The sequence below is a fragment of the Apus apus genome, chromosome 1 (assembly GCF_020740795.1).
Source record: "Apus apus isolate bApuApu2 chromosome 1, bApuApu2.pri.cur, whole genome shotgun sequence".
NCBI classification, from domain to species: Eukaryota; Metazoa; Chordata; class Aves; order Apodiformes; family Apodidae; genus Apus; species Apus apus.
Genome location: NC_067282.1, coordinates 41,834,889 through 41,848,215, shown reverse-complemented (window position 1 = coordinate 41,848,215; position 13,327 = coordinate 41,834,889). Strand labels below are relative to the sequence as shown.

Genomic DNA, 13,327 nt, shown 5'->3' with positions numbered 1-13,327 from the left:
CTGAAACTCCAATTAAAACTATAGTTAAATAACTGCAACATTAGTTTGTTCTAGTACCTGAGACCTAAACTAGACTTTGAATTTTACTTAATACATCAGTTGTTAATGTCATGTAACAGCATGATAACTCCAGGGAAGGGGAAGGAAGTTAAATTCTGCTTTTGAAAAGTGATACTAACACTTACCTAAAGTATCAAACTGTTAAACAAACAATTAAAGGGGAGATGTTCTGTTTGTTTTTTAAAAATTTACTATAATTCTTGAAGAATACTAATTCTACTGCATAGGTCACTCTTTTCCAACTACTTCATCTTTTAGGTGTGAAAGTTGTATTTTAATCACAGGAAAAAATGTGACAAAGCAAGTTAATAAAGTCCACAGGGTAACACACAAGAAATCCCTATATCGCAGACGTATCTCCAGGTAGCAGAACACGAGTTTCTGGACTTCTACAGCAATACATCTGAAAGACATACAATCAAACTGATTGTACTTGGAAGACTAAGCCTTCCTTTGCATGTGATGAGGTTAGTTTAGTTTATAACGATGTCCATACACCCTGAACTGATTTTAGGATCTCTCTAATGCAACAAGTTTATCGTTCAATTTATCTTCAAGAGATAGCTTGGAAGTCTTAATGAACAGCTTTGCCCTACTCAAGCAAAAAGGGAGCATTTAAAAGGATCAACACACAGAGCAAGCTCATGAAAATAACACCAATAAATAAAAATAACTTCAGTAAGTGCACAAACCTTAAAAAAAAAAAAAGACTCACAATACATCCTCACATGGGACATGATTGCAATGATCCTGCTAACAATGCATGGCTTTTCTTCAGCTTCTTACTAATTTTGCTGCTATAGAGAGCAGCAACTCAGACAGACAAACCAACCTGTCCTGTGTGAGATGAGTAGGCAAACATTGCCTAAAGAAATTGTTTCCAGGAGACCCAGTATTAACCAGGACAGGAGGTTTCTATGGAGCATATGAAGCAGTCCTTACCAAGAAGCACTTCCATTTGGCTTACAAACACAGTCAACAGATGAATGTTTCAAGCAAGACGATTCTGAACTTGCCCGATCTGCACCACCTTTTAAAACTCAAACTGGTAGAGAGACTAAAGATCTAATGTCAGAGTTAATTTGTAAGATGTTAAGCTTCACTGTTATCCTCCATCTGGAACGAATAATAGCTTATAGCAGTCATGGAAATCCAACACCTATCTAGATTTCACGTACAAAAAGTGGGTGACATATTTTTCGAACAAAGTTAGTGACACATAATATATGGTAAGGATTTGCTGATCTTTCAAAAAGCCTTTGGGAATAAGAAGATGAACAACAGAAATGCAGAGAAAAGATTAATCAGACAATCAAGCAGAAGCAACATGACTTCTGCACACTGACCACAGATAACCCTGTGGAAGAAAGTGATTCTGCTTTTAAAAAGCTTATTTAAAAGAATTTCATCTTTGAAGGAGCACTTACACAAACCAGTGCTTTCTGTTCATATCCTAATGTACCTGAAGGCCACAGGCAAATGTAAAGTTACTATACTATTGTGATGTGAAAACCAGTAGCCTCAAATTATTTGGATGAGGTGCTGCTACTCAGTAAAGGTAACATTTTGCTTCAGTCTATGCACATAGTACAGATTCAAAATTATTGGTCAATACATTATTTATTTGACTCCAACTGCCCAAATGTCAGGAAGAAGTAATACACAACTGGATGAGTGAGACATCTCTTCTAGTATGTTGATATGAAATTGGTAATCTGCCAAAGGCTGTAGATAGGGCACTATCTGCCACTAAATTAGTAAACAAAAATGTTGCGCTACTTACAAAATAGGGAAGCTCTGCAAGAAAGTTAAAGAGACATAAGTGCCTCTATTGTAAAAGAAAGCAGGAGGAATAAAAAGCTCTTTTTTTCTGCATCTGAGCTGATGAGAATCTTCAGTGAAATATTCTCAGGTGAAAAGAATCCTTGAAATCATTGCATTGGAGAATAGAATTAAGCCACTTGGTCCTTCTGAACAACAACTAGCAGTCTACACAAGCCTTAGCTATATATCAAAAGATGCAGAAAGAAATTGGTTAGGAAAGAGAACATTCATGTTAAACCATTGTCCCAAGCTAATAGTTATTGGTAGAATATTTTTCTTTGTAGCTTTCCTCCTGAACAAGATTAATATTAACAATAAATAAAGAAAGAAGGCACATATCTCACCTAGACTGAGGCCTCTTCTGTGCTTTCTAGAGAGACATAAGGACACGTAGTCAAAGCACTGCTGGAATGAAATGGTCTCATGAGGCTGGGAAGGGTTCTAGAGCACAGTCTGTAACTACAGATTTGTCAACTTCAGAAGAAATCTTATGGAAGGTAGTGCTTCTGGAGTAGCAACAGTAGCCTCAATTTTACAACATTCAGGTACATCTAGTATCAACCTTTGAGTGCAATACCTTAGTTTGCTCTTTGAAGACTATAGGAACACTTTTTCTCCAGCTGGGAAACATTATCACAGAGAAAACTGCTACCAAAACCTGACAGCTATTAATCCTGGTTCATAGACAAGGTCTTAGAAGATCCCTTTGTCCTACACACATTCAGCTTTGTCTTTAAGCTAACCATAGCTTTTAGCTAACTGTCATACTATAAATTTGACTGCAAGTCCTGAAGGCAACTTTACAGAAAAACTAATGAATGGAAGCCCTGATAAAACTGTATCAACACCAAATTCCAGGAAAACATTGCCAAGAAGCTCATAGCCAGAAAAAAATCAATACTTAATCTTCTAGACCTAAAAAGAAACACAGAATTTCCTTCTCGGACTCTCTCCCAGCATTGAGAGAAACAGGGAAGTAGTAAATTACATCTGTTTGAGGGAACGTTCTAACCACCTTGGAAGCAAACAACTCTGCAAATAGTTCAGCATGGGAACACACACATCAGAAGCTGGTTTTGTTTCTGAGAAGCTTCTGGTAATACAACTTTCTTCTCTATCTGTACCTCCAAAAATGGTGGTGCCAACATCGTTTGTACTTGAAGTATATAGCAATGTAAAAAGAGGACTGAAACAAGTCTGTAATACACATTTGGGAACAGTTCACTCATCACTGCAATACAAGAATATCGTTTCTACTAGTTCTACTACCTATCCCCAGTCTCTTGCTGCTGCATCTAGAATCAGAGGAATTGCACTGGTCTAAATCATGGATTAAACAATTGTGTAGAGAGAGCCATTAATGTTGTGATAATACTGCAGAATCATTTATATTGACCACATTAAAAACTGTGAAAAAGTAGTGACAAAGATCTTTTGATGCTAGCTGTGTTTATCAGATTTTGTTCCAGTGCTGAAAATCGGTCTTCACACACTGCTACCAGTTGTGAGAAGCAGCTCCCACTCAGACACTGGGTCTGTGTTACAGATTCAGCAGCCTTTGATTAAGTGCTGACTCAGAGCAGAAACAGACACTCAACAAGAAAACTTCGTTGCGAAGTTGTAGAGTTTTAGTGGTCTTACTCCTCAGCATACTAAGAATTAAATGAGTGCTAACAGAGGCTGATACACCCCTAGAACCTGTCCCTTCTGAACAGCAAAACATATTGTCATACTCCTGGAGCACAAATAAAGGTGACAAACATGTGAAAGATGCCTCTTATGCCCTAAAGACAGAAAAAACAGTTTTTCTAATACAAGTGAATTTATTAATTGCCTAGAGATAAAGAACATGTGGATTTGTAGTCTTAGCAAATGAGTTTCTAGAAGGCTAGTATGACAATTAAAATGTTACAGAACCAAGCCTCCTAGCTAGCACAGCTGGGTGCTTATAAACTCAGGTGTCTGAGAGGTCAGAGTACCACGCCACTGCATTCCCTTTTTCTGTCAGGCTAGATCTGTTGAGGCAACAACAGATTTGCTTGTTTCTTTTTCCCATCCAACAAACAAACAAACAAACAAAGTATGGCAGCATGTAGCAAAAAAAAAATTAGTGGGTTTGAAGATGTAATTTTACATAACCAATACTCAGCCATACTGCCTTCTCATAATAGTGTTCAGAGAATAGAACTGTGCTGCTTTGCTTTCCCACAAAGCAGTATATAAAGGCTTATTAACAAGGAAAATAAAATAATTTAAGTGTCTTACATTCATACCCCAAAACAAGCACAGTAAAATCACAGCTCACTTTCTTGGACCAAATTAAAGGACTACAGCCATTCTGTCACAAAATGACTGATGGTAGGCAACAGTTGTCTTGTTTGATGAATTTATCTCACGTTTAAATTTTCCCAGAGTTGGCTTAAACACATTAGACAAGTTTAGATTTTCCTTTAAACTTTTTCAGTTCTTTGTTGACTAGACTGACTTGACTATGAGCTTTATGCTCAATTCTCCCATATTCTTCATGACTTTCTGAGTGAATATCTACATGTATAAAACTTACTCAAACCTCGTCTGTCAGCCATGAACAATGAGAAAAGCCAGCAAAATCCTCCTTCCCCAAGCCATTAATAGTTAATAAAATGATCTTGTATAAGCATGTATTTTAGTTCTTTTCCATGTTAAACAAAGAAGAAAAAAAATGTTGAAACTCATAAAGAAGAGCCTTAATTATTTGCAACAGTAGAAAAAAAAAATAATACTTATTGTAGGAAGGGGTTTATTTTCTCACAGAGGGAAAAAATGGAAAAGATTGTCTTAACTTCAGTGATGGCTGTATTTCAAAAGTTTGTATTAGTAATTTCCTAAATAAGTTTTAGACAGAGAAGAGACTTTGCTGATAAACTATATAGAGAACAGAAATATTGCAATTGTTGGTGAAAATTTAAACTAAGAAATATTAGATGGGAAAATAGAGGAAGGATTGGAAGACAGTATGTTATTAAATAACAGGCAAGGTACTTCAGCAACTATGTTTCATGTAGCTGGAAATAAAGAATTATTGGAATAACAAAAACATTAGAAGAAGAGTACAAGAGCTTAAGTAAATGTGTTTTATTTCCTAGTGATAAATTTCCTGGCAATAAAGCTTGACTTTATTGAAGGAGCTCAAATAAATAAGCTACCTCAACAGTACACCTTGAAAATACTTCTTTGTAAACTGCAAGGGATGCTTAGGTATGTTAGCTTTATGTTAGTGTACTAAGTACATTATAGATTCTCAAGTACCCTTATGTATTGATGATGCTTCCCTTACTCTATTATCTGAAACAGCCTGAGGTACCTTGTTACAGTGACACTAATCAAGTCACTTGTCAGAAGCAAAATGCAGAGACTCTTAAGACTCTCCATAGAAGATAAGGTGAAGACTTGGGTCTGGAGATTTTTTTGTACACCTGGAAGAACTGGAGTAAGTCATCTTATCTGAAACCTGACAATAGTAAGGAATAGTTTTCATTACTAGTTGTAAGCTGCTTTTTTTTTGGGGTGACATTTCAAGATCTGGACCTCTTCCCTGATTTTTTTTTTTTTAAACAAGGTATTCATTCTCACTAATCGTCTTTCATTTTAAGCACGATTATGCAAACAGGGTATACAGATTCAAAGAACCGCCTCATTCCAACATAGGCAACATTTTAGTGCTTCATCAGCATCAAAAGAAAAGCACAGGAAACTCCAAACTTTGAAAAATACAGCAGTAGGAAAGGCGGATACTGCCACCATGTGGTATAAAAATAACAAAATGTAAAGTTTCTATCTTAAAAGGTCAATGTTCCAAGAAAACTGTTTCTACAACAACTTTATTATTATCTACTCATTAAATTGCTGCAGCAAAAATTAACACAGATGTCAGTTAAATCTCAGAAGGCTGAAATTCTCCTGTAGAATTTTATTAAATCAGAGCACATTAAATGTACAATGAATAAAAATGCTCACATAAATCAAAGTTAACAGGATTAATTTAATCTCAATTATGACCAGAGATGACGACACAAAATAATGCTGAAGCACAGAAATGTACATTTTTAGAGTATTTTTTCCAATTGAATCAAAAAGAGAAATTAAAATAATATGATTTACTTAAGATAATCCTGTATAATTAGTATGTCTTTACACCTGATTATTCCACAAGCAAATTTTGAGGGGAGAAAAAAAAACAACTTTCAGAAGTAGTAAAATGACGGTGGTATTGAAATTCCTGGTAGTAACAAATTAGACAAACATATCCTGAGTAACTGAAAACTGTTGTAACAAAACTTCAGATTTATAGAGAACTAAGCTAAAATACAAATAATCCTAGCTGTCTACATACTAAAAATGCTATAAATATTGATAAATACCTTAAATAACATTATCATTATACTGTTTCAACTATTCTACCCTATGAAAATAAATATTAAATATATTTAGGTAATTTGTTTTTCTACTTCTGGGTTTTATACCTTACTTGAAATAGCAGATAAATAAATAGTAAAATTGAAATATAAAAAATTGAAAACCATAACACAGTAGATGTAACTCCAAAGAATTCTTTAAAAAATGCATTTTTATATCATTAAAACAAAAGGTGAAGCAACTTACTACCAAGACATCACTATCTCAAAAACTACATACTCAAGTATCATTCTGTCTTCAACTAATGTTGAATTGATCTCCTGTCTCAGCTTCCCCACCTTGAACCTTGCCAATCAGAAACCACAACATGGCTGGTAAGTCTACCCCAATTTGGGGAATGAGTTTTTCCCGTATATATTCACACAGATTCTTATTTGAGGTAATTAATGTGCACAGACCTCTGTCAGACACTTCAGCTGAGATTTGTACCCTTTCAGTTCTTCTGTTAGGCTTTCCTTTTTCCTCTGTAGGTCGCTTAGCTCTTTTCTTAAGGAATGGACTACTTCATAGAATCGGATCTAGAAGAACAAGATACATATTGACAATTGAGACTAGCAAAACTGCAATTGCAAAACTACAATCCTGAAAACAAACCAGCATAACATTTTATGACAGTAATTCACCAAATTATTTCTAGTGCATACCTGGAACCTGGCTGGGGCCAGGAGGGTGTGTGTGGGTGGTGGAAATGTTAAAGCAAATACTGTGCCTTTCTTTTGCCTTTAACAGCAGCAGCTAAGAAATAATCAGTTTGTGTTTAGTATTTAATAAAAAAAGGGGAATAAAGGTAAAGGTGTATATTTCTGTCCAACTAGGGAAACTCCCAGTCAGGTTGCCCAATTAAAAGATAAAGCTGCTAACGGACCACATGATTCCACCCTCTTACTTATGCCAACTCTAGAGTCTATTTGATTAACAGTATGAAAAAGAGGGACAAATCCCCAAGCATTTAGCAATAAATAACTTAACTTGCTGACTAACTTGCCAATGTGAATGTTTATGATGTATGTAGAAATTCAGAGAGATGAGTTTTATTTTCTGCCAGTTCAGTGTGCTAAATCTGCAACAAGAAAAATGCAAAAGCAAGCACAGGAAGCGGGAACAGCACACAATGGCTAAGAACCCTGATACACCCCCACGCCCACTGTCAGCAGTGACCTGTTGCCGTATGGGATCAGCCTCTACTCTGCTAAATTAACACTGAAAAAAGATTTGTAAAAGGAGAAATGTAAAGCCCAAGAAGAGTAACAGTAAAGTCCAGGGAGACCTTACAGCAGCCTTCCAGTACTTGAAGGCGGCCTATAGGAAAGCTGGGGAGGAGCTTTTCATCAGAGAAGACAGTGATAGGACAAGGGGTAATGGTTTTAAACAGAGAGGGGAGATTTAGGTTAGATAATAGGAAGAAATTCTTCCCTATAAGGGTGGTGAGGAACTGGAATGGGTTGCCGAGGGAGGTTGTTGATGACCCATCCCTGGAGGTTTTTTAAGGCCAGGTAGGACAAGGTTTTGTGCAACCTCGTCTAGTGGGAGTTGTCCCTGCTCATGGCAGGGGGTTGGAACTTGATGATCTTTAAGGTCATTTTCAACCTCAATGATTCAATGATTCTGAGACTCAAAGTACCTATAACACATATTCCTCTCACTTCCCCTACTCCAGTCATAGGCATAGTCTCAGACAATTAAGTCTTGGATTCATGAAACTTTTCCACTGAACAATAAAAAAAGACTAGAAAACACATTAGTAAAACCACAAAGTCAGATGTAAAAAGCAAAAGGGAAAAAACAAAGAAAGAGCTTTCTTTATAGCTCCACACATGTACACAGAGATTATTGCTCCCAGACTAACTTGATACCTTAAAATGTTTATTTTGGGGGATGAAAAGAATAGATAATCAAGCACTATTTTAATGCAAAAGCTACTCTATACTCCCCATCATTAACATGTCGTTTGATATATGATTAAAGCAGAAATATAAGCAAGAAAGCACAGGTAAAATAAGTATTCAAGAGCAAGCTGTACTACACTTCCACACAGTAGGAGAACTAGTCTGTTGTTTTGCTACCTGTAAACAGCAGAAGACAAAGAAAAGTGCCAGGCATATTCCATATAATTTACAGCATACAATTCTAAAAACACAGAAGCCATGGAAAATTGCCATGTAAACACAGGTGTAGTTTGCTTTATACAACAAAGCAAATGTGTAACAGACTGGAAAATCAGTAGTGAGACAGCAAAGTGAAATTTTCTAAAAAGTGTGGGGGGGTTTTGGGTTTTGTTTTCAAGTTTTTCCAAATACTGTACACGCTGAAAGTTGCAACTGTTTGATTTTGTTTTACTCAACCAGAAAGCTCTTTTGATTCTTACCTTTAGATGCAAAACAAACATAAGTTTAAATTTATAGCATGTTCTTTTTTATTAAAAAACACCAAAATAGTAGAGTTCTCATCTTAATTTTTTTTTAATGGTTACAAGCAATTCTCAATTCACGATGTCTAAGTTTTCACAGAGTGAACAAAATTAAGGATGAGATTTGGTTTTAAAACTACATTCAATTAAAACCAAGATAATTTTTTCTGATTTCCAAAAGACAAATCCAACCATCAGACACTACCATTAAAAATATAAATTGTCTTTATGGAAAACTAGAATTAAGCTAAAAATGAGTGGGTGCAGAGGAAGAGAGAGTTGGCTTGTTACATGAAAAAAATTCTGTTATACGTTAAAGCAGTTGCATCAGTTAACTGCCTTCTTAAATAAAGGGCAACTAAGCAGTAGTTAGCAAAATTATGCAAATTAAAGAAAAAATTATTAAAACCTGATCAAACAGAACTTGCAGATACCATTTTTCAACAACTCAATTAAATTTTTTTACAGGAGACCACAAAAGGTTCACTTCACAGAACAAATTAAGTGATTCAGCTGCCAAGCACCAGTTCAACGACCTGAAGTACTTCAAAATTTTGTATATGCTGTTGCTAAAAAAATAAATATGAAAGAATCATTCTTATAAACTGTTAAGAAAAAACCCTAAACTTTTACATAGAAGTTCAAAACAAAAGTGTGACTTTTAAGGGAAAGATGCTTAAAACATAATTTTTCATTTGTCATCATCATTAACATTAAACATTGCTTAGTCTTTGCTATAACATGTCACTATTGCACCCCTTTGTGGAAGAAGAGTGAAAAACATGTGACATTTGTTTTAATTCTAGTATTTTAAACTTGCAGTATCTCTACATATAAAAATATAACTCTGTATGTAAGCACTGCCTGCTGTTTGCCCAGTATTCCGTCTTTCAAATAAAGTGTAAACATTCTGCATACATTTACTTCTATCCAAGAGAACTGTAAAGCAGTATTTTATAATTGATAAACAGAAAAAAAGAGTGCCTGAGAATTTCTTGCTCAAATTTTCTCTAAGCAGAACTCTCCCTCACTAAGGAGAATTTTATCCTAATATCCATAGACTATACTATTAATCTGCGTGTAGATCTGAAGCCAGAGATTTTATCAACTTGAGAAATGCATCATTTCTCCTTTGGTAAGCAAAGCATAAAGCAGCATTTAAAAAAAATTAGGTTTCCCATTTCCATGCCTTTTCCTAGCCTTCAGAAGCCAAATGGATACATAGATAGGATATGCAAAACAGTTCTGTAGCCTCCCAGCATCTGTATCAGCTGAATAACTCAAAATAATGACAAACAATCACTGAGCTTAACTGAAACCCATAGGTTCACACTGTCCCTGCTGCCAAAAGTTGCAAGAATGAGCAGAAAACTGCATCTCACTACAGTATACCTTTAGAATGTCTTCTTGAGAAAAAACAAACATATAATTTGGCCAAAAAATGGTTTCTTCAAAAGAAAAAAGTGACACTGTGTAAAGAGGAAAGGGACTTCACTGAACACTTAAGTATTGGAATTTGACTCACAGAGAAAGGTAGCATTTACTGGTTGAACACAAGAGGAAAATAAAGATAGGTTAGGGGCAGAAGGTGGCAGTTACCTCTCCCACTTCATATTCTTTTGGAGCTCCTTTCTACTCATAAATACAATCTATGCACTCTAATTGTGTTGTGACAGCTTCACTTAAAGCAGCCAACAAGGTTACTAACTCCTGATACCTGTCCTGCCTGGCTTCACACTCTTTTGTACTGACTGTCAATCAGCTCCTGAAGTCCTGGAGATTCCAGCACACCAATTTCAAGCAAGCTGACAGGGACTTCAGTTTGTATTAAAAATCTGCTTTGTCAACCAAGGTGGTGCAGGAAGCAACAGAAAAACCTCAAGTACTTCTATAGAGGGCAGTAGGTACAGTTGTCAGGGGGTAATAACCTATTAGGCCTCAAGCTAAGTGTTCTTTTTTATCACTCAGAGCCTTAAGATTTTCCTAGTACTTTCAAAAGTTTTCTAAGTTTGCAAAGATGTTTCCCAACAACCTTTAATAATCTTCCTCAATGACAGACATTGGGATTGAATGACCCTCAGCAAATTTGCAGATGACACCAAGCTGAGTGGTGTGGTTGACAGGCCTGAAAGACGGGATGCCATCCAGCAGGACCTGGACGAGCTTGTGAAGTCGGCAAATGTAAACCTCATGAGGTGCAACCAGGCCAAGTATAAAGTCCTGCACCTGGGTCGGGGCAATCTCTGCTATGAATGTAGGCTGGGCGACAAAAGGACTGCGAGCAGCCCTGAGAAGAACTTGGGGTACTGGTGGATGAAAAGCTGGACATGAGCTGACAATGTGCACTCACAGCCCAGAAGGCCAATTGTATCCTGCATCAAAAGAAGCATGGCCAGCAGGTCAAGGGAGGTGATTCGCCCCCTCTACTTGGCTCTCACCTAGAGTACTGTGTCCAGATCTGGAGTCCTTAGTATAGGAAAGACACAGATCTGCTGGAGTGTGTCCAGAGGAGTGCCACAAAAATTACTGGAGGAGTGGAACACCTTTCCTACGAGGAAAAGCTGAGAGTTGGGGGTTTTCAGCCTGAGAAAGCTCCAGAAAGACCTTACTGCAGCCTTTCAGTACTTAAAGAGAGCCAATAAGAAACACAAAGACAAACTTTTTAGCAGAGCCTGTTGTGATAAGGCATGGGGTAAAGGTTTTAAACTACAAGAGGGTATAGATATAAGAACGACATTTTTTATAATGAGTGTGGTGAAACACTGGTGCAGGTTGCCCACAGAGAGGCTAGATGACTCATCCCTAGAATCATTCAAGACAGAGGTTGTACAGGGCTCTGAGCAACCTAATCTAGTTGAGGATGTCCCTGCTGACTGCAGGGGTTGCACTATATGACCTTCAAATGTCTCTTCCAACTCAAACAAGTCTGTGATTCTATTAACATCCTTTACATAAGGATGACAACTTTTACTTCTCTGTACATACCTAGAGCATAGTACACCATGACTTTCGCCTAGCAAGAGAACTCAGTCACGCAGCATTTACACCTCAACAAATGCACTAAACTTTAAAATATTATTTACAGCTTCCTTAAAGCTAGCTCTATATATAAGTACAATGCTAACACTTCGGCGAATTAAGGTTACATGTCTAAATCCTCTTCCTTCTTAGAAGGGAGCCAAGATGCTCTGGACATGTCCAATAGTCTGTGAAGCCATTGTCTTTTTATTGCAAGCAGAGTACACTCCTGCCCTGCCACCTACCTATAAGCTATAATTATCAAGCTTCTTAAGTCAAGAAAATGAGTCTTAAAGTGTACTTTACAGTATACTTTATCTCCTCTATTTAGTTCAGATAGGACAGGCATGGATGGAGCACATGAAAGAAAGGTAAGGGATGTATGCAAGGACCATCTTGACTTGTGGTTCTGGCAAGCTGAGTAATTCTAATTCCTATTTTCAGCCTGCTGTATTTCCTGTCATCAGTGTGTGCATACCATCTAATTGTAATACCCCCTTTGCTTCACCCTCTTAAAATACAAAAGCAGTTCTACTCTTTTTAAGACATCTGAGATTAAAAGGCTCCCTGTTGAAATCCAGACAAAAAAGACCAATCCAGAAGTACATCTGCCTCTGAAGGTCTATCATTTTTAGTTTGGGAAGAGTAAGAATTCCAAGAGTATAGACTGGCTTCTACTATATTGCATATCCTAATTACATACATTCTAAATAAAAGCAATTTACAGTTTGTGGTGGGCTGATCCGGGCCAGCAACCAAGCACTCATATGGCCACTGACTCACCTGCTGTCTCCAGTGGGAGCAGGAGAGAGGAGAGAATGAGAAGAGCAAATGCAAGAAAACTCTGGTGTCAAATTTTCTCAACAGTTTAATTAGTGAAGGAAAGAGATGATTTAAGAAATAAAGCCTTGCAAAGACAATCACTCACCACTCCCACGAGCAGACTGATGTCCAGACATGCCCCTGAGCAATAACCACCTTCAAATCCAACCCTCCACCTCCTCTTTCTTCCTCTACCACCAGTTTATATTGCTGAGCATGATGTTAGATGGTATTCCTTTCCTTTGCCCGTTTCAGGTCAGTTGTCCAGCTGTGTCCCCTCTCAATCTCATGACCACTCCTAGCCTGCTCATGGCAGACAGGGGGAGGCAGAGTATGGAAGAGAGACAGTTTTGTTACTGTGCAAGCACTGTCCCCCAACAGCCAAAACACTGGTGGTGTGTTACAAACACTCTTTTAGCCACAAATCCAAAACATGGCAAGATTCAAGCTGCTATGAAGAAACTTAACTTCACCCCAGCCAAACCCAGGACAGAGCTGTATTTTAAACCAACACAAAACAATACTCACAGAAACATATTCAGGAATAGAGAGCTGATCTTCAGGAAGAGACTTTAGATTCTCATAGCAATCATCTGTTAATTCCAAGTCTCGCAAGCTACGACGGATATCTCCAGCTCTCTCCCTCAGCTGATGATTTGTCTCCTCCAGTTGCTTCTGTCTCAATAACACAGTTTCCATTTCTTGTTTCATTAGAGCCTGATGTTTTCTTTGAGATTGATT

General features: G+C 37.1%; 1 protein-coding gene across 4 annotated transcripts in view; it reads right to left on the bottom strand.

Annotated features, from left to right (window-relative positions):
* The window catches only part of PIBF1 (progesterone immunomodulatory binding factor 1), a 113,706-nt gene that overhangs the window by 96,549 nt on the left and 3,830 nt on the right, over nucleotides 1-13,327 (bottom strand). For all 4 annotated transcript variants that reach the window (XM_051638287.1, XM_051638278.1, XM_051638295.1 and 1 more), the window contains exons 4-5: nucleotides 13,115-13,313; nucleotides 6,738-6,857 (exon numbers count right to left, since the gene is read on the bottom strand). In XM_051638287.1, the coding sequence (XP_051494247.1) occupies nucleotides 6,738-6,857; nucleotides 13,115-13,313 (319 nt within the window). The remainder of the gene's footprint in view (nucleotides 1-6,737; nucleotides 6,858-13,114; nucleotides 13,314-13,327) is intronic.